The sequence below is a fragment of the Gadus chalcogrammus genome, chromosome 22 (assembly GCF_026213295.1).
Source record: "Gadus chalcogrammus isolate NIFS_2021 chromosome 22, NIFS_Gcha_1.0, whole genome shotgun sequence".
NCBI lineage: Eukaryota > Metazoa > Chordata > Actinopteri > Gadiformes > Gadidae > Gadus > Gadus chalcogrammus.
In genome coordinates, this window is record NC_079433.1 from 16,455,858 (window position 1) to 16,482,540 (window position 26,683).

Sequence of the window (26,683 nt, forward strand, 5' to 3'; positions counted from 1 at the left end):
ATTTACTAGATGAACTAAGACATGTTCGGTCGCAGCAGGCATTTATTAAAGTCATTGTTCTACAAATACCTGATACACTGTGTTGAGGAAAACTGGAGTGCTTTAAAGTAGACGGTACAAGTAAACAATTAGACCGAGTGTGATACAGCAATACACCTGCATACACGTCACGCTCAATAGGCCACCACATGTTTACCGTATCACTGGGCACATAAGAAGTGTCCAACCGACCAGATAGATGTACATAAGAATACGGTGCATTGATACACATTCACCAGATCACTCACGTAAACAAATACCATGTATACAATTAAAAGACAAAAATAGACAAAGAAGACTTGTGTAATGTTTGGCACACAAATGGTGTTTAACTAGACAGGATACAAAAAACCCAAAGGCATTACAAAACCTGACAGCAAGCCATGACATATATAGTAGAAATAACAGGTTGTGCATTTAGGGCCTCAGGCAGTGCCGTCATGCAGTAGTAAAGTTCAGCTTGCTCCATATATATATATATACCTACATTTATTTTGTGCTTCGCCACCATTGCAGTATGCATCATCTCAAACGTCTTGATTACAATATGAAAGCCATGCTCATAAAAACGTATAGTTTGTCTTGGGCAGTGGCACCTAAATAGTCAAACGCTGGCTGCTTAAACACATTTAAGCTTAAAAATTATTAAAATATAGGCTTAACCAGAGCCGCTAAAATATTGTATTGAAATGTTAGCAGTATGGCTTTATTGGTGCTTCTCATGCCTCCTCCTTTACAGCAGACACCCCTTCTCTCAACTACATCCCCCCGTAAAGCGCTCTGACCACCGGCTCCTCAGTCTGCACAGCGGCCCCGGCAGGACGGTCCAGGGGGAAGGGCCCCCACTGGGAGGGCCTTCTCTGGGAGGGCCTCCTCAAGGAGGCGTCAGGCACGAGTCCGGCTGCCACATGCGCAGGTCCACCAGGATCTGGTTCAGCTTCTGCATCCACAGGAGCCGCTCCTCCTTGGTGTCAGCACTCAGCCAGTTCCTAAGCGGACCAATGGGAGGGCGGGTTACAGCAAGTACTACACGTAAAGACACCACCACTCAGGGGCTGGGGCTCAACTAGCAGTATTGTAACCATCATTGGCTACCATACTGGCATCAGCCAATCACAATGGCACACAAACATCTTGACATGCAGGACCCTAAAAACAGGGTTATCTGGCAATACGCTGGGCTCGTTACTGACGAAGAAGAGGTCTACGAGGAGGCGGGTCTACTCACTTGGTGACACACATGGTGTTGCTGCAGTGGCTGACCAGGGTCTGGTGGTCATCTTCTCTCTGGGGCCGGACTGTGATGAGCTCCAGGGTGTTGGGTCGGGCGCAGAACTCGCGGTTGGCGGGCTCCACTCGCGGGCTGGTGCAGTTGGCCAGGTTGATGCGGCCCATTGGGTTCTTTGAACGGGAAAATATAACACTTGCATTTATAATTGACCTGTTAAACCCCAGAACAATAAAATAAAGACACACATTTAAAAAAACAAACGTTTTGGGTTGTATTAAGGACAGGTTTGTGAATGCCCGTAGCCAGCCATTCTGAAGAAGGCAGGGGCGATACTAAATGAGCCAAATACCCGAGACGGGACGCATATTTAACATTTCGGTGTCAACCACTATATTTCATCCTAGACAAACCAGAAAGGTAGAGCAGTTGTCTTGTAACCAAAAGGTACCCTAACTGCTCCTGACGAGTGGGTGTCGCCTTGCATGGTTGATCCGTTGCACCACTTATCCCCGATACCCCAGGCTGCATCCAGTGCAGGCATGCTCCGACTTGGGTTATTTAAAAGTACAGGTTTTTCTAAATGTTGGTGATCAACAAGGTTGTAAAGCAACTTCGGGCACGTCAGTCAAAATAAATGTTTTTTACCTCCGACATGTTTACGATCTTAACTCATCCATTGCCCCGCGCCCAAACTGACAGCTGTCTACTGAAAACATCTTTCTCGAATGCCGCCCTAGTTTGTTGTGGCTGGTGGCTCCATTACCATTAGTTGAAGTGGGTACAACAATGCCACTTATCGTTCCAGAGTATGACATGCTTCGGCCAATTAATAGATTTTCCCACCTCCATGTATACTTGGACAATTGCAGTTGTCCATTAGAGGAGCGTGGTCAAACTATGGCAATCGGATTAAGCAGTGCATGTAAACGCACTGACAGACTCTGAAAGCCTAGACCCCCCCACCAACGCCATGCACCTGGCCAATGATCTGAACAGCGGGACAGTTCTGACCCCTTCCCCTGTCACACCTTCCACCAGCTCCAGCCCATCTGCTCCAACCCCCACTCACCATCCTGGATAGGTGGTGTTAAGAGACTCTTCAAGGGACAGATCCCCGTAAAAGGAGCTGTGCCAGACTCTCCCTCAGCCCCCCCCCCTCAAGCCCAGACAGTCTGTCTCCGGTGTTCAGACCTCTTTAACTCATCCCTGAGACATGCGAGTACAGAACTTAAGCTATAGTACTTTGGTTTACATTTATCTTTGTTATATTTTAATAATATATAGTCACCAAACTTCAAAGCCTGAGCAGCATCACACTCAGCACAGCCCCCCCCCCCCCCCCCCCCCCCCCCCCCCCCCCCCCCCCCCCCCCCCCCCCCCCCCCCCCCCCCCACCCCCCCCCCCCCCCCCCCCCCCCCCCCCCCCCCCCCCCCCCCCCCCCCCCCCCCCCCCCCCCCCCCCCCAAGGCTGTGTGCTCAGTCCCCTGCTCTTCACCCTGCCGACTCACGACTGCACACCAACCTACAGCACAAATCATTTGGTGCTGAATCAAGGATTCGGACGATACAACTCTGGTGGGTCTCATCACCAAGAACGACGAGAGCCACTACAGGAGGAGGTCAACCTTCTGACCACGTGGTGCAGAGACAACGACCAAGGGCTGCTCGATTATTGAAAAAAAAAATCATAATCACGATTATTTTGGTCAATATTGAAATCACGATTATTCAAACGATTATTTTTTAGTTTGTAAAGATGATGTATTTATTCAGCATGCCTCTCCCAAAAAAAACTTTGGAACTGAGACCTTGGAAATTTCGCCTTAAAATAATGCACAAAATGTTCCAAAAGAAAAGGTTCAGATCTAAAATAATGTACAGATATGTATCCATCTGTTTTGCACTTTATTTAAAACTTTTAGTAAAAAAACCGAACATTTGATTATATTCGTTTTGTGATCGTTTGACCCCAAAATCAAAATCGCGATCAAAATTCAATTTATCTGCCAGCCCTACTCCTGCTGAATGTTAGCAAAACCAAGGAGATCGTTGTTGACCTCCGGGGAGGCCACACCGGACACCCACCCCTGACCATCGACGGTGCTGCTGTGGAGAGAGGGAGCAGCACATCAGAGAGGACCTCTCCTGGACCACCAACACTGCATCACTGGCGAGGAAAGCACAGCGGCGCCTCTACTTCCTCCGCAAACTGAAGCAAGCGAAGGCTTCCTCCACCCATCATGTGCACTTCCTACCGGGGCACCATTGAAAGCATCCTGTCCAGCTGCATCGCTGTGTGGGGCGGGAGCTGCACTGAACACAGCAGGAAAACACTGCAACGCAGAGTCCACACAGCTGGAAGGATCATTGGTGCCCAACTCCCTTCCTTGAGAGACACATACGTACATCCCCCGCCTCACCCTTAAAACGACCATGATTGTGAGTGACGCCAACCACCCGCGCAGTCTGTTCAGCCTCCTGCCCTCTGGGAGAAGGTATCGGAGCCTCTGCGTCCACCACTCACAAACAGCTTCATCCACCAGACTGTCATGAAGCTAAATTCTCTCTCCCCTCTCAGCAACATCCACCAGCTGTCAGTAAGCTGAATCCCCCCCCCCAAAACAGACTGAAATTGCTGCTATTTTACTGACTGTTCTTTTTGCACTATTCCCATTTACACCATTACTAAATTTTGCTGCCATTACTGACTGCCTTTTTTGCACTACCACAACTCAACTCATGAAAAAAAAACTTATGCTACTTCTTAGATTTTATTATTTTATTGTCTTATAGTTTTATCTTTTTAATATTAGTAATGTCCTTATCTCTTGTGCACTTCAATGTCTCCTTTTAGGGCCCTATTTTAACGGTCTGAAACGCAAGTGAGGAGCACAAAATGGAAATAGCTTTGTGGGTGAGTCTCCTGTAGGTGTGTTTTGGGCGGAATACCTGTAGGTGTGTTTTGGGCGGAATACCTGCAGGTGTGTTTTGGGCGGAATACCTGCAGGTGTGTTTTGGGCGATACATGCAATAAATCAATGAGATTCTCCCCTAAGACGCATGCATGAGTCATGACCACATGAATTTCTAACTTCAAATGGCTCAGTTTATGTCCCAATAATGTGGCCTAATTCACACATGGAATAGCGTTTTGTTCTACAACTTCAGAAACACTGAGTCGTCATGTAAATTTCAGCAAAGAGAATTTAACACGTATATGATATGCGGTTCCATGGCCGCAACGGTCTATTTAATGATATGCGGCAATACATTAACAAACATAATTTATTACCAGTATTGTATAAATTATCGTTATCAACTTGGGTTCATAATATGCATGTGTCCCCCCATTAATATACATTGCCACGGACTGTATTATGCGTTAGCCTACGTGTTTAGTTTGCGTGTGTTTAAACAGACACATGTGCTCCAAGCATCACCCGAATTCATTCATTCTTTTAAACACTCGTGGTAAAACTGTTTCCTCACGATCAAATACTCATCAATCCTAAGTTATAGGTAGTTCACGTTGTCTGTACCAAGAAAATATGTGATTGATTTAAAAGTACAACTTATCACTGCTGTATCAACTGTTCCTTCCTAAATAATTTAACTAACGTCATCATTAACCCTTAAACGAGATTTTGTTTTTGAATGTTCGGATACTTTCCTTGAGTTTATTATTGTTATTATTATTTTTTAACGCATGGCATAGCCTACTACCAGGATTTTTTCGGTCTGTGGCACAATTGCAAAATCGATCTGTTAGATAGCACCATGTATCATTTGCGCTGTAACACGCCTCTGCTTTTTGCCGACACGCCTCTCAGGGCGCAAGTGTAGTTTGCTGCGGGGGAAATTCAGCTTTTCGCCGGGTGCAAACTAGCAACGATACATACGTCATTGTAGAAAGTTATTGCGCTGGGTGCAAGATAGGGCCCTTAGTGTTGTCTTATCTGTTGTTTACTTTTAGTGTTATCTTATCTTTAGTGCACGTGCACCTTATCTGTTCACCGTAGGATAGTGAGAAACGGTTTCTCGATTGCTTTGTATGTCTACATGTGAATTAATTGACATTAAAGCTGACTCTGACTTTGAAACTATTGTAATTTCTGTTGATAAGTTAAAAAAGCTTCTGTCAAAACCGTTTGATCAATGGTGGCTCAGCCAACTAGTGCATTTCCCAGTGGATATCAGTCTGGCCCTGGCTGGAAGGAAAGTGATTTCCAAATATGGTACATGGTTTAAAAAACATGAAGCTAAAACATTTTAATCTGAGAAAAACCTTCAATGCAGATTTCAGTTCATCTTTAAACATCGTGAATCAACCTACATTTGATAAAAACTGCTCTGTCTAGTAGTTGAAGAAGCTGGACAAGTCATTGATGTGCCTTCCTATTATCAGGCTCTATTAAATCAGATACTGTGTCCTAAAATAAAACTTTCCCAGGGCGCTCATTGATCAGAGAGAAACAGGATGTGAGCATTTTTTAACGAACTAGGAAGAGCGGGCAAAGTCTAAACCCCCAGCCAACAGAAGCCCGGCGTGTGAGGTGTGGTGGCACGGCGAGCTGGGGAGGAGGACCAGCCTACCTTGCGTCTCTCGTCGTCTGGGTAGGTCCAGTAGGAGATGCAGTACCCTGACAGGACGCACCACCTGCGGTGCCACGAGCCAAAACCGCTCACATCCTCAAACATGGTCTGGAGGGGGGAGACACAAACACAGGATGACTCCGCTACCACTTCAGAGGGAATGCCAACACACATTTTATAATTTAACACTTTAACAAAGTTAAAATAATTAGGCACACTATAATGTCATCTTAGTCAGACTGGCTTGTCTAACCCTTTCAAAACACACAACGACACACTCCTGTGCCGTGTTCCAATCCATACTATCTGTACTTACTAGCCTTAGTTTCAGTACGTAGGGCGTTCCAATTCAGATGGGGCGAAAATAAGTGTACTGAAAGGACCCGGATGTGTACTCAAAGCCATCTTAGCTACGTAGTGGAAGAGGGAGGAGCCCGGCTGAGCCAAATTCTGCGCATTTTCCACATAGCCTGCATTAATAGTCATTTTGTAGTTTTTATAGCTTTTGTAGCTTTTTTTAGCTGCTAGGCGTAAAGCGGGATGTTTATTGCAGAGGAGGAGCAGCGGCGGCAGACGTGATCGTAATTTCCGGTTAGTGCACCACGGAGTATTCGATTTGGAACAACACTGACATCTGAAAATTAGCGCACTTAGTGAGTGCGGATAGAGTACTACGTTTAAGTGTGCTCATGGAAGTATGGCTATTGGAACACAGCACTGGTCTGATAGTTTGTAAAGCACCTGCCCTGAATCACTTCTGGAGGAAATCAAATAATCACTCTGATGGAAACATTTACAATTTCCCTCAGAGCATTCGCTGCTTCATTTCACATTGCACCAGAGCTGGTGCAGGGACTGAACCCTGCAGTCAGTAAAAGCACTTCCCTTTCATCTTCAAATCAAACTGAACATGTGATTTCCTGACGATCTTGCACTCACCAGGAAGCCCCTCTCCTCCACCTTGCTGGAGCCCACCTGGCACTGCATCTTCAGGTGGATGTGACCCTCCAGAGGGCACAGGAACGGCACCTAGAGAGCACGGCCACAGGTTAGTGAGGAGCCCCTTGGCGTCTGCTCCACCTGACCCCTGGGTGCCTGCAGCAGGGAGCTACAGCAGGGCTACAAAGAGCTGTACGCTCTTAACAACATATACAGTGCAACCGCAATGCCCCAAGTCCTGAATTTGACGTTAAAAAACAATGCTTCCAATCCTTTGGGAGCATGCATACACGTTGATCCACCGTGAATACAGGGTCTACTGGCCAATATACAGGTCAATCTTTCAAGACATGCAAACACCATGTGCAGAAAGGGGTTAAAGAAAATGGGTAATCCTGAACAGCATTGCAAGTCTGTTTATATTTAGTAAGTTTTCAGAAGGCCAAATTAGGGTAGCAACAAAGACTTGGTTTCCACAGCCACAGACAGACTGGCAGGCTGATCCGGATTTTAATGTTAGCGTCAAGAAAGACTGATTCAGTTCATCTGGTGGTGATGTTGATTGCTCCACACTTTCCCCAAAACAAATCTGAACATAAATAAAATGAAGAAAACTAATCTGTCCGTGAGACAAGAAATAACCTTTTTATGAAACATGTCACTGAGAAGTTCCCTTTCCCTTCCTTCATATTTGATCTATAAAAAGGGAGAGACGGTTTAAGAGTGAGTGAGCGCCTAAGAGATCACACATCGTCAGGGACAACCAAAGACGGTGGTGGGCCTGTGAGCACATGAGGAACCTGTAACCAGAAGAACTAGCAGCACCTAATGCCGCGTTTGCACTGCAGGGTGCGGAACGGATCGGATCGCAAAGGTGCGGTAGGGAGGGGGCAGTAATAGCCCAGCTCAGTTCCGAGGTCGCGTTTCCACTGCCGACAGTACCCTTTGTGGTAGGCCGGATGTCGATCGCTGCGGCAGCTACGTAAACATCGTAAACAACGTCTTCCTCCCCAAGAATGCAGACGAACGTCTCCACCTCCTTGTTCGCCCAAGCAAGCGTATTACGCGACATGTTAATTGTAAAGAATAATACCTCGAGGCTACTGTTTGTTTGTTTTTATCCACGCGTCACCCGGAAGTTATGTTTCTGTCGACCAATCAACGGAGGGGGTGTACTGTGTAGCTAGAATTTCCCGGGACCCTTTCAGGCGTCTCGTCTCGTTTTCAGTACCCCAACGGAGGAGTCCTGAAAACGAGGCCAAAACTGGCCAAAACGGGTACGGCTAAGTCCGGGTCACGCACACTTTTGATGGTGGAAACGCGACCCGATCCGCACCTTTGCGATCCGATCCGTTCCGCACCCTGCAGTGGAAACGCGCCATAAGCTAATGGGGGCTCTGGTTGCCACTGTCTGCAGCCCAGGGCTGTCATACAGAGAAGAACGAGTTGCTCTTTCAAAAAGGCCTGCAGAACTGTGTGACTCCCCTCGACGAATGTTCTCCAGCTTTACACTTTGTTTGGCACCTAGTCACAGCAAAATAATATCACTTCTTTGTTAAATAAGACCAAGTTCTTGAAATGTCCTTCTTTGCTTCTACATGAAACATCTTTTTTAATTCAAACAAGTCCATCATAGCCAAACCTTTTTCCAATGAGAGGGATTCAATCCTTAGTCTTTGTTTGGGATAAAAGGATAAAGGGACTAAAGAAACAGTCTTGCTAGGGGGACAACAATAGAGAAACATTATATGTCAGGTCGGTACCTTCTCCAGGGGAAACTTGTTCTTCCCGACGGATGAAAGGGTCAGCTTGTGGGAGCCCACCAGGACAAAGCTGCTGGTGTGGACCGCATTGGGCCCCCCGGGGCTGGCCATCACTGCAGGGAGACGGGACGATTAGACACCAGGACACAGGCCCCTCAAGACCCAGCCAGACGACACAGGCCCCTCAAGACCCAGCCAGACGACAGAGGCCCCTCAAGACCCAGCCAGACGACAGAGGCCCCTCAAGACCCAGCCAGACGACAGAGGCCCCTCAAGACCCAGCCAGACGACAGAGGCCTCTCAAGACCCAGCCAGACGACAGAGGCCTCCAAGTCCCAGCCCGACTGATTACATTTACATTTCATTTACATCTAGAACGGGGGTCACTAACAGGCGGACCGGGTCCGGACCCAGACGCCGTCCGATACGGACCCGGACGTATAGTCAATTAATTATTCAAGTATTTTTAATTTTGACGGGGAGCTTCTATTTTGACCGGCGCAGCGTTTCTAGACATTACGGTACTGGTTTAGTGAATCAGGAAATCCATTGACCAATTGCATTCGAGTTAAGCCATCCCACGTGATGCTACCCAGCCAATCGAATATGTGCATTCCCGGCAATGTGCATGTCACTATGAGACAAAGCACGAATCGAATCGATCCAACGAATCGAACAGGGAAACAAACTCAGTCTAACGTCTCCAAAACATGTACCTAAGAATGCACACCCCCTTATCATTAACCCCCTCAAAAGCAAATTAACAGTCACTATACTATTGTACGGCAGATTAAAAGTGTGCGAAACCGAATCCTCTATACTAGATACAGCATAACAGAGTAAGAATGTTTTTTCTTGTACATTTTAGACTAAGAGCCACCTGGTGAGTTAATAGCGCAACTGCATCTAGTGTTCCTATTCGTGCACTGTGGATTCCTCTGCAGAGATAAATATATCCAAGCTGGGGGTCTGAATACTGATGATTGCAGTTACCAATGGTTGACACGATTTGTGTCATCATTTTAAAAGAGAATAAAGAGGTCTTTTCACATGGGTGGTAGCCATGGGGCTAACAAGTACCCCTCCTTCCTACAACTTTTAACCCAAAACGCGTTCCCTATAGTCCTCTTTCCGTTCTGGGCTACCGTAGAAAAATGGCGGGCTCCGTGGATATAAAGGGCTCATTCTAAGGTCTTATTTTCATGGGATAATACTCTTCTAATCCATTTCTTCCAGGTCTGTTCACCTTGAGGTCACTTAAGTCTTAAACCATGTGAAAGCATTTCTTCTTTAGATTGCCTTATGGACTCACCTGGAGCTTGGCTGCTCTTCTGCAAAGAAAAATTAAGAATTTGTCAATAAATGTAAAAGCAGGTACCATTAAAAGTACCACAAATGCAATATTATAATGCTGACACAAAATTTGCCAAACCATAATTGAAAAAAAGGCTTACTGTAATGGCAAGGAATCTCTTTGGTGTCATAGCCTAGAAAAGATGTAGAACCAAACACAGATTTCAATGCCATGCAATTCTACTCCATCATCCTGAACCCAATCTGATGTCTTTCAGCGCACTGGGGTTATCAGCAGTTCACTACCAGTATCATCACCATTCACTAGTATGTATCCTCCCCCACCCATGGTGCACCCCCACCAGATGAGAGGTGGTACTGAAACTGATCCATACCGACATACACAAATCATGGCCGTCAAGAACCTGTCTCCAGATTACCTGAATACACACACATCCCGGTTACACCACATCCCAGTTACACACACTCCCAGTTACACACACACACACACACACACACACACACACACACACACACACACACACACACACACACCTCAACAGTAATTCATAATTCACCTTAGACTTGCTGGTCTTCTTCTTCTTGTCATTGGCTGCCTCCCGCTTCATCACCTAAACATCAAACCACCGTTATACCAAAAGATATATCTAAAGATGTTCAGAACCAATGAATAATGAATAAGCCACTCACCAGACAGTAGACTTGGATATCCACCTCAAAGTCATTGGAAACATCAGACCTACAAATGAAGGGAGACATGTTGAGCAGCTGAATACATACTACAAAATGGACTGACACCACGTCTCTAGCCCACTGTTTAATTTCTCCTCAAGTCTTAATTATTCCCGCATGCGAGCGGCGGAGAATATGATCTCTAAATTATATGGACAGTAGACTAACCGCTATAAGACTAGCGAAAACAAGCGGCGTCTCTTCGGAACTGTCATTTTCTTAATGAGCCGTGGTAATGTTTAAAATGAGCTCCTAACGCTGCCCTCTTCCGATTGGCCCCTGGTGAATCCCGCGCAGGGTAGGTGGTCCCCGCCATCTCAGACCATTGTGGGCGTTTGAGCCCGCTCTCTACACACAGTCAACTTGCAGTTAAAAGCATACCTCGTGTTTCAATTCAAACACAAGTCGCACCGCGGTTAGAGCCGCTGCCTCTCACTCGGAGAGAGTGTGTGTGTGCGAGTCGGAGGCAGAACGGGAGAGAGAGAGAGCAGAGTAACAAAATAGCAGGTGGCTGGCGCGGCTCGTAATGGCTGTTATTTCAAATGGCACATTTTAATCTGATCGGTTAACCGGTTTCAGACGGTTAATGAGGCTCGGTGGTCGGTCAAGAATATTTTACATTTTCGCCATCCCTAACCGCAACAAATACTAAAAGCAGCTTTAGGGCTTTAGTTGTTCTATATAATAAACTATCAATCACAAAGGATTCCTTTACTTGATCATTGTTAGATAACAAGTAGTGTATTTATGAAAGGAACTATAATGGAGCCAATATTACAATTTTGACAATCAGAAGTCTGAATTGATTGTCTTGATGCACTATGGTCCAGGGTGATGGACTCACATGGTGAACTTGGTTTTGAAGGAGAGTGCGTCCCCGCTGAGCCCGCTGCGGGTGCTGGCCAGGGGCGTGGCTACCATGTTCTCGGCCCCCGCTCTGATCAGGATGAAGAAGAAGTGACTGGAAGACTCTGAGAGAGACAGAGACAGAGAGAGAGTTAGCGGGCCGTTTAACCTCAGGTGCCCAGGTGCTGCAGCTTGAACTGGTTGTTCTTTGAGGAATGAAAGCTGCCAATAGGCTCAGGCCCAGTGACCTGGTGGCTTGTCAGAACAGAGAGAACATCCAAGCTTGTTTACTTCATTCTAATTCAAACATTCAATACCGTCTTCATGTAACAACACAAATAAATGCACCTGGCTTGTTAGCGGCAGCGCAAACAAAGTCTGCCTTGAGGGGCAGCCGGAGCTCCTGCAGGGTGATGGAGCCCTTGGAGGCAGGGACCCCCGAGTTCAGGGGGGCCCTGGAGGGCCCGGCAGTCCCCCTCTTCTGGCCCGACGGGCCCTCCCCCTTCAGACGCTCCAGCTCGGCCTTCAGCGCCAACCTCTTCTCAGCTGGGTTACAAGGGCAGAACGGGAGGGGATGACATGTCTACAGACACACACCAACAAACACGTTGAGCACAAATGTGAACCAATGGAGCGCTGGGCGGGGGGACTCACTGGCTACCAGCAGCAGCCGCTGGGCTTCAGCCTCCACCGGGGAGCCCTTGCCGTGCTCCTCGTCGGTGCAGCAGTTGAGCGCCTGGCTGGCCTGGTGGATCACCGTCTGCTGCATGTTCATGTCGCTGGTCAGGGCCTACAGGGGGCGACGAGGAGCAGCATTAGCAACTCAATCTGGACTAGAGGCTTCTTCAGACATGAGGCACACGCACACACGACTTTGTGAAAGGACTCGTCACAGAGAGAACTTATTGGTGGTGCCCACGTTTGTGCTTGCCGTGAGCCATTCATACCAAGGCCACATATGCCCCTACCAATTAAAGAGTCTTCTTTAGCACGCTAAGGAGGGATCCGGAGCCTAGGGAGGCGTCCAGCTCATAAAGGAGACCATTCATCATGTGTCAATTCTAGAGATACAAGCGGTCAAGATGTTCGAGAGACCCAGACGCTCAAGGCCACAAGAACATGTGAAATTCCCGCACATAGCCATGTAACGTAATTCACACATTTATACCAAAGGCCACATATGCCCTTACCAATTAAAGAGTCTTCTTTATCACACTAAGGAGGGATCCGGAGCCTAGGGAGGTGTCCAGCTCACAAACGAGGCCATTCATCATGTGTCAATTCTAGAGATACGAGCGGTCAACATGTTCGAGTGACCCAGATGCTCAAGGCCACAAGAACAAGTGTAATTCCCTCACATAGCCACAAACAAAGTTGCAATGCCAACATATAGCCACAAGGGGTCAACACCATACCACAAAGCAAGTTGCAATGCCAACACATAGCCACAAGGGAGCAGCATAGAGACACATACAACATCCAGAGAGGCGGGAGTTCAGCACCATGCTTAGCCAATCAGAGCACATAACTATGTCCACGCCTGCCCAGTATTAAAGTTACAACCCATAGCCCAGGGGGTTAGAACGCTCCAGGTAAAGCATCCTTTGGAATGCCCTACTAAGTGTATCTCCACATGTGCATGTACAATTCCCCTCCTTTTGCTTCATGTATGCTAGTCCAAAGCTTTGCTAAATAAAGTGAGTTAAAGCGATCCTGACTTGGCAGACTTTTCCAAAAGAACACGGCAGGCCCCAGACCCACGCGACCCCTCACCTTCAGCCTCCTGACCTTAGGGCCCCAGACCCACGCGACCCCTCACCTTCAGCCTCCTGACCTTAGGGCCCCAGACCCACGCGACCCCTCACCTTCAGCCTCCTGACCTTAGGGCCCCAGACCCACGCGACCCCTCACCTTCAGCCTCTGCTTGAGGCCCGCCTCCTGACCTGAGAGCCCCAGACCCACGCGACCCCTCACCTTCAGCCTCTGCTTGAGGCCCGCCTCCTGACCTGAGAGCCCCAGACCCACGCGACCCCTCGCCTTCAGCCTCTGCTTGAGGCCCGCCTCCTGACCGGAGAGCCCCAGACCCACGCGACCCCTCACCTTCAGCCTCTGCTTGAGGCCCGCCTCCTGACCTGAGAGCCCCAGACCCACGCGACCCTCACCTTCAGCCTCTGCTTGAGGCCCGCCTCCTGACCTGAGAGCCCCAGACCCACGCGACCCCTCGCCTTCAGCCTCTGCTTGAGGCCCGCCTCCTGACCTGAGAGCCCCAGACCCACGCGACCCCTCACCTTCAGCCTCTGCTTGATACCCGCCTCCTGACCTGAGAGCCCCAGACCCACGCGACCCCTCACCTTCAGCCTCTGCTTGAGGCCCGCCTCCTGGCCGGCGGCCCTGGGCCCGGCAGCCGCGGTCCGCAGGGACACGTCCTCGTTCCTGACGATCACCTGCTTGACGTGGGGCCGCTCCGTCTCCTTCACCCGGATGGAGCGGTACGCGTCCACGCTGGGGAGAGAGGAGGGACACCGGCGTCATCCCACGGGCCACCGGCTCACCACGCCGGGTGGAGCAGCTCCTTTTTCAACTTCACGTGATTTTGCTACTTGATGTATGCATCACGCTTCCTCAATTGACCTTTACCATCCCAGAAACCATTCCCCCACCCCCCATAAGGTGCAAGGACGTACATTTCAAATGTCAATCCGCTGCATACACATAAGCAGCTTAACCTTCTCGTTTAGACACGTTACTAAGGCCCAATCGCATTTCTACCCTTACCCCTTCCTCTTACCCCTCCTCCTTGTTTTGTAGGGGTAAGGGGAAGGGGGGAGGGGTAAGGGGTAGAAATGGGATTGGGCCTAAGACTCAGAATCCTTTGTGCTGGAGGGGCCCCCACCTGTAGAGCAGCTTGTGGCCCCTCGTCTGTGGACTGGCCCCGTGACACTCGGGCCCTCTGGAACTTGCTGGGCGTGGGGCTGCTTTCTGCTGGAGGCGTCGCTCTTCTCCAGGAAGGCCGGCCGGCGTGGACGTCTGAGGTGCAGAAGAAGAAATGACCAACGGAGGCATGTTGGGTCGTACTCAAGCTTTGCATTGCTCCTCGATGGGGCCATTGTATATCATACATCTGCCCAGCTTGGCTCACAGTGCATGGAAGGAGGGATATCCTTTGAAAGCGTTCTCCCATTGAATAAGAGGTGTTTTACTTTACTTTTTTACACCAGGGATGGGGAACTGGCGGCCCGCGGGCATGTGGCCCGCGGCCCGCATGCCCACTCACCCTGCACATAAAAAAAATAAAAAAAAAAAAATAAATAAATTATAATAATAATAATTGATCGAGTTACAGAAAACTCGTTCAAGAAAGATGAGAAGAATTCATAGAATTCAAAGGCAAACCCATGCGTCTAGTTTGCTTAGAAGCGATATCAGTCACTAAAGATATCCACTTAAGTCGCCACTACAACTACTACAACTGCTTGTTGGGTTTGAGTTCATTGAGTTGTTGCACTTAATGTTGGGCCACGGTTTTTCAGTTTTTTGACTTCATTGAATGATGATGTATGTGAGCCCTTTGCACTGATAAAAATACTGACCATTCATGTGGCTGTTTGAGCATGGAAAACATGAAATTAATGTATGTTGGTTCAATTAACATACCGTACATAGGTTATGATTCTGGACGATTTTTTAGGTAGTGGCCATCGCCAAAATGCACCAGAACACAGGAAATCATCTACCAAATTCAAAATTATGTAGCTTCTCTCAGCTCAGTATAGTTGAAGTGTGCAGTCATGTGGCCCTCCGATGGTTATGATAAAAAATGTGGCCCTCTTTATCATGAAAGTTGCCCATCCCTGGAGTAGCTTCATCATCACTGCCAGCTGACATCAAACGCCTTGCTAGAGAAAAACAGTTCCAGCCATCACATTAGGTGAGTCTAGAAATGCAGCAAACATGAGGCTTAGTAACACAGCAGTTATAGACTTTTTTGTCTTTTTTTTCATCTTTAGTTATGTGTTCATAATGGTACGGCCCTCTGAGGACTTTGGAAAAATTGAAATGGCCCTTGATGTGAAAAAGGTTCCCCACCCCTGCCTTAGAGGGTGTTGTATAATGTTGCATATGAAGACTTTGGAGACTGTAGAGGCCCCGATAAGCTAACAAAATATCTAAATTAGCAGGTTCCGAATGATTCCAACACCCCAATACAGTGCATCCCGGACCAAACCACGTGAACGATCACCTCACGTCTGACCACGACTCGCATCAAACGAGCGGCCCACAAGCATGTCTGTGGGTCTGACACCTGGACCCCCATGTGGCTTCGGTGCCAAGGCCTTGTTATGATGATTGATCATAGACAAATGTAAGGAACCCTCCTTTGCATAGACCCCTCTAGCGTACCATCAGCTCCCTCCTGTCAGGACTGCGGATCACAGACGCCACCGTCTCGGCCAGCGGCGTGAGGAGGGACATGGAGGAGATATTCAGTGGATCTTCCTCCTCGTCCCCCTCCTCCCCGGTGCTGCTGGATGTGTCGTCGCTCTGCTCCAGAACCCCCTCAAACAGCTCGTTGATCACCGCAGAGTTGATGGAGCCAGAGTCCACGTTCGTCTCCACCTCCTCCTCCTCGCTCTTCTCCTGCTCCACCCGGGGGGACAGCCAGTGGGGCGGGCCGCTCCTCCTCCTCCTCATCGGGCTAGAGGTGGAGACGGGCGGGGAGAGCCCGGGACCTGCTGTAGACAGACCCCGTTACAATGCTACTCAAGAGAATAAGAAGTAAAGGTTTTTAAACAAAAATAACTCTAGAGGACAATTATAAGCACATAGCGATGTGCCAAACAATGTATGCAAGTAGAATATGTCTATGTATATATTTACACCTTGTTTACATTACTATGTGCACAAAGTGGCTCATGAAGAACGCTGACATATCGCACACGATGGGTCAAAGAAAGTTGGGCTGGGGAACACGCACACCACACACAAAGTATGTGTTTCTTATTCGTCATAAGTTACAAACTGTGGACTTGCGATGCGGTGAACATGATTCAAATCCTGACGGTCCTACCTGCAGAGGTCAGGCTGGAGAGGGTGCTGGACTCAGCTCCTCCCTGAGACGTGGCGCTCACACACTCGGAGGGCTGTTGTGCGGGTGTCTGTAAAGCAAACGCACGAGGTCATGAGGATCCCGATGATTCCTTCAGCATTGTCTCGTGGAGCAGCACAGGCTCCTCCCCTCACCTTGGTCTCCCTGTTCCTCTGGCCGTCGGACGCCTCCTCCTTGTTCTTCCACAGGTTGCCCGCCTTCTGGAAGCGACTGCGGATTTGAGCGAGCTCCGTTTCCCGTTCCTGTCGTAAACAAAGGGGGGTCAGAAAAGATCTTCAACACTCGGCTGAAATATCATACATCACATAAAATATTTTTTATACAAAATAACACAGATTACAAAATCCATCCATGAGCCGGTGGTTGAGATAGGACGATATAGTATGATAAAAGGAGGGCATTAAGAAAGGGTGTTCACCAGCTTCTGTCTCTGGGTCAGCTCTGAGGTGGTGGTGCTGGCAGCCTGCGCTGCGCGGAGCTTATCCTGGACCAGCCGTGTGTTGGGGGTCACGCTGAGGTTCTTGGCCGGGGTGCCCCCCGTCGCCGTGGGGGTGCCCTGATGAGCGCGCTCCTGGCACTTCTCTCCAAAGCGCTCCAGGAAGGACTTCGCCCCTGACAGGTCAACAACAAGCAGGAGGTCTCGCAATAAGTAGACCATTCCATCCAACACAAAATAAACAAAAAAAAAAGTCGACAGCTGGGGATCACTGCTGCTCAAAACCCTCAGAGGTTTCTTTATTGGATTTCCTAATTGTATAATAATTATTGTTTTGATCTTACCCGGGGTCCCGGAGGAGGCCTTCAGGTGCTGAGGGGTAGTGGAGGCCTGAGCGGCCACACAGACCCGCTCTCTGGAGGGGATGGAAGGGTCCGTTCTGGCAGGCTTGGCGGGGAGGTCCACTTTACTGGGGCTGGCGTTCGGCGCGTTAGAGTCCAGACGCCTGGACGGGGCCTGAGTCTTTAGGGGACTGGGAGACATGGGGGCCTTGTTCAGAGCCTTCTGGGGGCTGGGGGCCGGAGAGGACTGAGACACTGCAGGGGTCTGCTTCAGGACGTCAGACTTCAGGGGGCTGGCCGGGGCCCCTCTGGTGGACCTGACTGGTGATGGGCCCATCTGGACGGGGTCACAGGTACAGGGAGTTAGAGGGTTGCTCCGACATTCAAAAAGCTGTGGCGGGGGACAGAGCCATTTGATAATCCGCCAAAGCATAATGCTGACCGGTAAATAGAAGTGAATGAGAAGGAGTCAAATAGTCATCTTCAAGAATGGGAATCTTCAAGTGAAGTGGTTTGGAGTGCAATGTGGCCTCTTGGCCAGTGGATGGCAGTATGTTGTAGACCTACTACAAGCAAACCAAGCACTGATTATACTTCAGTCTCATGGATACGAAGAACGTTCAGACTAAAGTTTAATGTAATCTTCTTATCCATTCAACGGACTAGTCCGTCCCGTACTGCGGAGACGAAGGGCAGTGAGAAAAGCCAGTTGATCATAACCAATAGCATTTACAAGGAGCATACATTAAAATGCACACATCGGTGAATTCACTAGACTCCATCTCCATTCAACTCTCTCCCAACAACGTTTAAATTAAAGGTTTTGCTGATGTTGCTCCTGTGGTATCTGCAGGTTTCAGCAAGTCAAATTTCAGACTTTTTAAGAGCTTTTTAATGAAATTTAAGGCCTAAAACACGCAATGGTGGGGGTTGGCAACAGACGTGAGCCAACTTCGGAAACGGACGTCTTCCAGCCAACTGTCCTTGAATTTGCACCCACCCATTGTCGCAGATTAGCTAGCCAGCACGCAGATAATCGTTTATATATGCTGCTAGCAAGAAAGAAGCCTGTCTACATGTCCTTCCTGAAAAGCTCCAGCCCCGACAAATTTAAGACCTTGAGTTACAGTATTTAAGACCAGCATGACATTTGTAACGAATTTAAGACTTTTGAAGGCCTTCAATTTAGAGACATGAATTTAAGACTTTTTAAGGATGCGCGGACACCCTTCCTGTGGTAGAAGACCTTTGCGTTGCATACCAAGGTCTCATCCGATGACAACCCACTATTGGATCATTCACAGTGCCTACCTGAGCAGAGCTGGGGAGGGGCCTTCCGCCGGACGGGGCGGCGCTCTGCTGGGGGGGCTTCCTGGACATGAAGGTGGAGGCGGGCTTGGCTGGTGGGGGCTCCTTGGCGACGGCGGGATGGCTGAGGTCGTCCTCCCAGGTGCCGATGGTGGCGGCCAGGTTGGCCAGGCGGCCCCTCCTCCCAACCGGGGCCCCTGAAGGAGCCGGGGCCGTGACCTGAGGGGCCACTTCTGGCTGTCTCTTGACGGGAGACAGGGGGACGTCGTCGGATGTGTCTGGAGTCAAGAAAAAAAAAAAATGATGAATTCATAATAATATTTTTATATAGCCCATTTTGCTGCCGAGACAATACCATGGTCCTGCTTATCAGTGCATTCAAATTATGAAACAGAGGATGCAAGTTAATACTAAATGGCCTAAACGACATTAGGATTCCTAATGAGGCCGTTGGCTTTGCCCTTCATCCCCTACGTTGTATTAATGCATCCTGGATAAGGTACAAAGTGGCCCCTAAAATAAGGTGCTCTCTCCAAAAAATAAAACTCCTTCATTAGTCTGTGTGCAGTAGATCTAATGAAGACATGAGGTACCGTTATCCCAGTAGTTCCTCTGCGCCGCCAGCTTCTGCAGGCGCGACCTCATGCCGGCGGCCGTCAGACCAGGGGCCTCCTCGGGCCCCTCGCTGGCCGCCTGGCCCCTGGAGGGAGCGGGCTCCATCTGGCCCCTAGAGGGAGCGGGCTCCATCTGGTCCCTAGAGGGAGCGGGCTCCATCTGGCCCCTAGAGGGGGCGGGCTCTGCCTGGCCCCTGGAGGGGGCGGGCTCTGCCTGGCCCCTAGAGGGGGCATGCTCTGCCTGGCCCCTGGAGGGAGCGGCCATCTCCACGGTCCTGGAGGGAGCGATCTCCGGCCCCGGGTCCGAAGCGATGACCATGGCCTCGGGTTGGGCCCGGCCGCCCCTCGCCGGCTCTGGGGGCGGCGGCTGGACAGGAGGCCGCACGGCACTGGACGGAGTGGGTCCGGCTCTCCTCTCCAGGGAGGCGGCAGAGCGGACGCTGGCGGGGCCCGCGGGGGGTTTCCTGTCTGTGGGGGGGTCCAGGGGAGCGGCCGGGGGCACCACCACTGGCTCCCGGTTCTCCGCCTCCTCTGCCCCGGCGGCGGAGGCCGGCTGGGGGTTCTCCTCAGAGCAGCGCCGCTTGGAGGGGGAGGGTTTGGAGGAGGGGTGCAGCGCTGTACGGTGGGCGGGGGGGAGGAGGTCAGACCAGTCAGGACCTGCTGGACTGGTCTTGGTGGGGAGGGGACCACCATGCTTTGGTTCCATGATGTATCATTTAAATTCATGCTCTCTCAAACCAACATCGTACAAAACAGAGGCGATGTTGACTAAATGTGTTATTGAAATAAAAGTAATTTAAAAAAACTAATAATCAAATAACGATTTACCGGTAGTATTCATCATATGGCAAAACTGTATCCATATCATCATTACATTTTCAACCATCACAGAGATCCAATGCAAAATTTCAATCTGTCTAAAATAGGGATGCAAACAATTAATCGATTATCGATTAATTGTCGATAAGAGATTACTCGATTAAAATAAATTACTTGCAATTAATCGCATTTTAACCCGTAATTCCCCAACCGTCCACGTGAGGGCGCACTTGACGCCAGACGTACTTGACGCACACGCGGGAACACAAGCGGGAACACGAGCAAAGCAGGGCCGTGTTCCAATACCCATACTTCCATGAATATACTTAAAGGAAGTATACTATCCGCACTGGCTACTACGTACATTTTTCAGATGCGAGTGCTGTTCCAAATCGAGTACTCCGTGGTGCACTAACCGGAAATTACGATCACGACTGCCGCCGTGGCTCCTCCCCGCAATAAACATCCCGCTTTGAACGGTGAACTCTTTACGCCTAGCAGCTATAAAAAGCTATAAAAACTACAAAATGACTATATTAATGCAGGCTATGTGGAAAATGCGCCGACTTTGGCTCAGCCTGGCTCCGCCTCTTCTGCTACGTAGCTAAGAAGGCTGCCGTTGAGTACGGGGAGTGTCCTTCGATCCACACTTCACGATTAGCCCGTTTTGAGTACGGCATCCGGGTCCTTGAAGTATACTTCTTTTCGCCGGATCTGAATTGGAGTACTGCGTACTCAAATTTTGGCTAGTAAGTACGGACAGTACGGGTATTGGAACACGGCAGGACGGAGTGCAGTATGGAGCCACTTTAAGTTGGTTAATGACGACAAAGACGCCAAATGCACAATATGTGGAAGTATTCTAAAGTACAACAACTAAACGACTTTGTTGAATTACCACCTAAATGTGTCACATTCAGAAGGAAATTCAGCTTCTCAGAAGAATTGCCACTTATCAATTAATCGATCATCGATCGATAAGATGAAACAACTATCGATTAATGAATTACTCGATAATTTGCATCCCTAGTCTAAAAGCACGATGCCCCTCTTCCTACCCTTTTCCATGATGGGCTCAGTCAACAGGCTATTGGTGTCAGCCAATGGCTCCCTGCTCCTCTTTGCCATGGGTCTGTTCGCGGCTGTGGGCCGCTCTGCCATCTTCTTCTGCAGGTTCTCGCGCCGGGCGCGTGTGCGCTCCAACAATTTCTGGTAAAACAAACAGGAAAGGTCATTGTAATGCGAATCGTGTACATGCAACTGCAGCCATACAGTTCAGAAGTAGCCATCATTTTGTAAAATGTTGATTTTTTTTCATCCATGTACGACTAAAGAGCAGATTGAATCTGACTTCCGGACCCGCAAGTCTCAAAGAAATAAAAGAGGAAGAAAGAAAACATGACTTTCACTAAAAGGTCTTAGTTCTACATTTATGGCTGTAAGCAACTGCCATTCAAACATAATGCCGTCTTAGTGGAGACAAAACCAGGGCAAAATATGTGCATTCCTTTGGGTGAAATGGTAGCGTAATCGTTACCAAATGTAAATAAGCTTTGACAACATGACCCTACATAGGCACTGCCATGTAATCAATGTCTTTCTTTGAAAACCCGGCCCCTTGGCCTCACAGGGAACACGTCATGAGAGCTGATTTACAGCCCAGTAACTGTGCAAGACCAAACACATTCCTCTCATTCAACGGTCGTTTTCCACACCGCTTGGAAAAATTTGCAGATGTGTGAGTGTAAATGTCATTCCACAGGAATGAGCCACTCCTGCCTGGAGGCCCAGCCAAGAGGTTTGAACTCTCAAATCCTATTGGCTGGGACAAGGAATGGCAAGTCCTCTCAAATACAACCTGTAAATAGATTCATTCTCCACGTATGTAAATAATGCAGACATTTATGGGACCTCATGAACAAAAGACCCCACACTAGAAGGTATTCCATGGGGCGGTCGGCATGTTGTTAACCGGTGGAGGTCATGGTGCTTGAGAGGGCCAGGTGGGTTACCTCAACTTGAGGTGATAAGAGCATTATCGTCTGATGTGGGTGGGGGATCTTTTGAACCCACATGTAACCAACGTCACATCGAGTTGTGAGGATTAGCTATAAGGATCATGTTTCCGACGTTGAGGCCATAACCAAAGTTCACTTCATGACTCTTTGCTTTGCTAACTTATTGTACGTCATATGTTTCGTGTTCGTGTCAGTTTACTGCCGCATAGTCGAATTGTGGCTGTCATCATTAAGGGTTAAAGGAAGACAACATGTGACACATCTATATCTGATCGTCGGTTGGGAAGCCTTTTTCAAAAGAGGAGAAGGATACAAACACATAATACAATCAAATAATATAAACCAATTAAATGACTTGTTTATATTTTAAGAACAGCGGTCCTAAGAATCCCTACACCATGATGGTGTTGGGATGGTGATGAATAAAGGAACAACGGTATTGTATTGATAGCTGACGTCAAGGAGACCTCTCACTTTACGATATATAATAATATAATACAAACACAGTTGCTCACCTCGGTAAAGGGGTCCATCTCGGAGGAACGTTACACTTAATATCTATCCACTCTTTACTAATGTGTTCGGCTCGTCCACAAAGAACGGACCGCTGTTGAAGTAGACGCTCCTCAGCTCCTCTGCTCTCAAACGATACTTAGGTTCAAATTTGAATTTCAGCGGTGCACCCTCTGCGCATGCTCCAACGGTTGAGGAAGCGCTCGCGAACCAATCACACAAAATGGGCGTGTCACAAGCGCTATCTGTGTGCGTGTGTATGCATGTGTGTGCGTTTGTGTGTGCGACCGCTTGTGCGTGTGCGTGTGCGTGTGTATTTCATATTTTATTGTAAAGATTTGCATATTTGCTGGCAATATTTTTTTTCGAAATATGCGATTCTCATATAGGACTACTCAAAATAAGGCTTGAAACCCTTAATTAATTTAAAGTCTTCTAAAATAGCCATTACATTTGCAACAATAACATCAACACATTAAACAATCAAGCACTTTCATTTTGTTAGCGTCTTCATTCATGTAAACAGACGTGGTCTCGAGATTAATATAAGATGCATGGGTCAGACATTAACGTCGCATTAAACTCCATCACCCATGAAGCCTTGCGCATTACGTAGCAAGAGACGGAGCCATGGGGACGAGCAAAAGCTGGGGGCGTCCAGTTGGTTCTGCATGCTTTTAGTCGCTGGTAGAAGAAAGGGGAACACGTTTGAAGTCGGCACTTGTGAATAAAGCATTATCTGTCAGCTTTACGGGACTTTTTAGATAAAGTAATAACTGCGTTCTTTGTTGGTCTTTTAGTTTGTTCCTCCTCGTCAACATCAGCTCTGCTGGTTCCACTGGGAGGAAACAAGGGATGCTGGGACCAATACGAGTAACAGGTGAGGACCCCACAGTGATCACTGTCTCTCTGGGGACTGTCAGCATGTTGTTGGTCTGCACATAGAAACGCAGATGTTCGGAGTTGGAAGGATATCGTGGTCATTCCGTTTCTATATACTGTTTTCAAATGTAAAATTCAAACCCCAAACTTAAAAGCGGAGCCATCACATGAACATACACACATGATGCAGCATGTTTTAACTATTCAATTTATCCAACCATAATATCTCATCATTGGTGGATGAACCAACATTGTACACCAGGGATGAAAAGACAGAATTAGACACTTCTTAACATCATTTACCAAACATATACAACGTTCCAAATTTGAATGTTCATAAAGCATCACTCGATCCAAAGAAAGACGGGTATTTAGGTTCGATTTCTGAAAAGCAAAAGGTAGATCCAAACCCCTTTTATATGTAGACAGAAGGTGCTACCAGGTGGATCAGTCATACAACGTCTACTGCTCAATTGATAGTAGGCCTGACAAAGCAGAATATTATATCATTTGTGATATTATTTTTTACAATTTAATTAACGCAGTCTAAAGATGACAGTTTCATTCAGTTTATCCAATGTTTTTTTGGTATCCTGTGGTGGAGGGGGGGGGGGGGGGTCCTCAGTGCTCCTGTCTGACTCTCTGCATCAGCGCTCCTGTCTGACCCTCCTTGCAGTGCTCCTATCCGACCCTCTGCATCAGTGCTCCTGTCTGACCCAGTGCTGCTCTTTGTCTTGACGAGGCTCAAGGCTTCGGTTTCAAACGGGGCTCCTCCCAGCAGAACTCTCCCACGACGGACTCTGCTTGTGGTTGCAGTAGTGTCCGTCCACACAGAGACAGTAATTACCTCTGTGAGAGCGGCCCTGACGCTAAAGAGAAAGTCAGCCCGCATTAGCTCATGGCATACACACACATACACATATAGATAGTTATCTATATATACCCAGTGGGGTATGTCAGTGCTGATTCTACTCTTACTGAGAAGGAATGGAAGTAAATGCTGGAGAATGAAACGGGGCACGGTGACAGCGATGTTAGTGATTATTTATTTTCACTTGGTCAGCACAAGAGATCCCTTTTAGATTCCCCCTCCTTAAGAGGATTAGTCTAATACAGAATGGGCCGTCTGCAGAGGAGTGACTCAGACCAGGGCGAGGGCGAGCCATGCCTCCTCCTCCTCTAGACTGAAGCGCGGCTCTCTGTCCGTGTTCCCGGTGTCCCCAGAGCTGCTCCGCTGGCCCCAGAGAGACATGTCCAAGCAGAGCTTCCTGAAGCCCCGGCCAGAGGTGCTGAGCCCCAGCCAGGTGTACCTGGAGAAGCTCCGCCCCTCCACCCCCAGCAGCGTGCTCCACCCCTCCACCCCCCCTCCACCCCCAGCAGCGTGCTCCAGGAGCTGCTCACCAGCGGCAGCAGCAGCTACAACGTCCTGCTACAGGCGGAGGAGGCGGAGCTACGGGTGGTGGAGGAGCGTCTGGGTGGAGGAGGCGGGACCCCCAAGCGCTCCCCCTCTCGCCGCCGGCGGCTCAGGACTTCCGCCAAGTCGGCGTCCTCCGCGCCGCAGAGGAAGAAGCGTCCATCGGGCGCGCCGGCGCCGCTCGCACCCCGCAGGCCCGCCACCGGAGCAGGGGGCTGCGGGCTGCCCAGCGGCCCCCCCGCCGCCACCAAGCCCGCCCGCGGCGCCATCGCCGTGCGGGGCAGCGCCATGGGCCTGTCCCAACGGCCCGCGGCCCGCCCCAGGGAGAAGGCCCAGGCCCGGCCCGGCAGCACGCCGCCGCCCCCCAGCCCCGCGGCGCGGCCCTCAGGGTGGACAGCGGCAGGAAGCTCTGCATCCTGGCGGCCATCAAGCCGTCCAACGTGGAGAAGGAGAAGCTCAAGTTCTTCAAGTCGGACTTCACCTACAACCCCCAGTTTGAGTACAGCAACCCGGTGTCCCCGCTGGTGCTGGCCCGGCACAGCCAGGCCTCGGACCGCTTCCTGACCCAGGTACAGGACCGCCCCCCGACTTACACCCTGCCACTGCCAAACCCCCCTGAAACAAACCTTTATGGAAGGGAGTTGCCGTTAGAAGCAGATCAACAGAGATGTTGATCGTATACCGCAGGTCCAGAGGATGCGACCATTGATCACAAATCAGCTAGACACATGGTGGCAGGGCGGTCTGCTGAGCTGACTGCTTTAAGATGGCTGAGCCAAGTCAGGCCCTGCACTGTGGCCAAAGCTGTGCCCCCCCCCCCCCCCCAGGCCGAACCTCATTACTGCGGAGGGCTCAGGGACGTAAATCTGTCAGTTTGCGCAGTTCATTCTCTTCAGTGTGGTAGTCTCTGACGATGCTGTAGTTAAAGAGCATCTGCACAGTAGGCTGCAGTGGGGAGTTTGCCGCCATCTACAGGCTGAAGAGGGATCTGGTACTGAGGGATGAAGGAAATTAATTAATCGTTGTCATTTTCTCCATTAATAGACATAGAGCATTCAGACAGCTAACTGTACCCAGTTACATCAGCTCATGTAAGGCTTAGAGGAACCACATTTATTTATACATTTTAGATTGATAATGATACACGACAGTAATAATTTGATATATTTGTATGACCATCATACATAATTAATTTCCTATTTAAAAAGAGGATTCATTTCCACATGGCTGCTAGTGACCCATCCTACTTAAGGTCCTGTGGAACTAATACCCCCCCCCACACACACACACACACACACACACACACACACACACACACACACACACACACACATGCTGTAGGGTGTTGTGTTGCGAGAGCGACTTGGGGTAACACAAGTCTCCAGACGGTGCAGGGAGGAAGTGTACAGGATCTGTTGAGGGAGCCACACACACAAACAGGTTAACCAGTAAACTGATCCCACCCCACCTCTCCGTGCCAGAGGCAGATCAGGTTTGACACTTCAATTTTGAAGAACTTTGTTCCTACCCCACCCCCACCACACTTTTAAAAATGTATAAATAGCGCTGGAATATTTTTGGGGCGATAAAAAGCAGTAATTGAGATGAGGCGGAGATGTACGATAATGTGCATTGGGACAGCTGCTGTTGTGTGCCGCTCTCGCCTTTTCTTAATTATAAGGTTGACTTGAATTACCAGTCCTCTATTATGGGATCTAGGCTACTGAGACCAGACGGAGCACTCCAGAACAATGAACAGCAGTTGATCAAGCTGC

At 49.1% G+C, this 26,683-nt stretch overlaps 1 protein-coding gene across 1 annotated transcript; it reads right to left on the bottom strand.

The window, feature by feature from the left end:
• LOC130376289 (anillin-like) lies at positions 1-22,760 on the bottom strand. Its single transcript, XM_056583507.1, is given in 26 exon segments — positions 1-1,028; positions 1,268-1,440; positions 5,863-5,970; positions 6,802-6,891; positions 7,444-7,497; positions 8,565-8,677; positions 9,877-9,895; positions 10,019-10,051; positions 10,436-10,489; positions 10,569-10,617; positions 11,455-11,581; positions 11,805-12,002; positions 12,111-12,246; positions 13,808-13,958; positions 14,350-14,373; positions 14,375-14,435; positions 14,468-14,483; positions 15,858-16,189; positions 16,525-16,612; positions 16,698-16,805; positions 16,982-17,175; positions 17,344-17,677; positions 18,652-18,926; positions 19,242-19,877; positions 21,140-21,290; positions 22,615-22,760. Coding segments are annotated over 26 exon segments (3,657 nt in total). The 5' UTR covers positions 22,633-22,760; the 3' UTR covers positions 1-913.
• Positions 22,761-26,683: the final 3,923 nt, after the last annotated feature.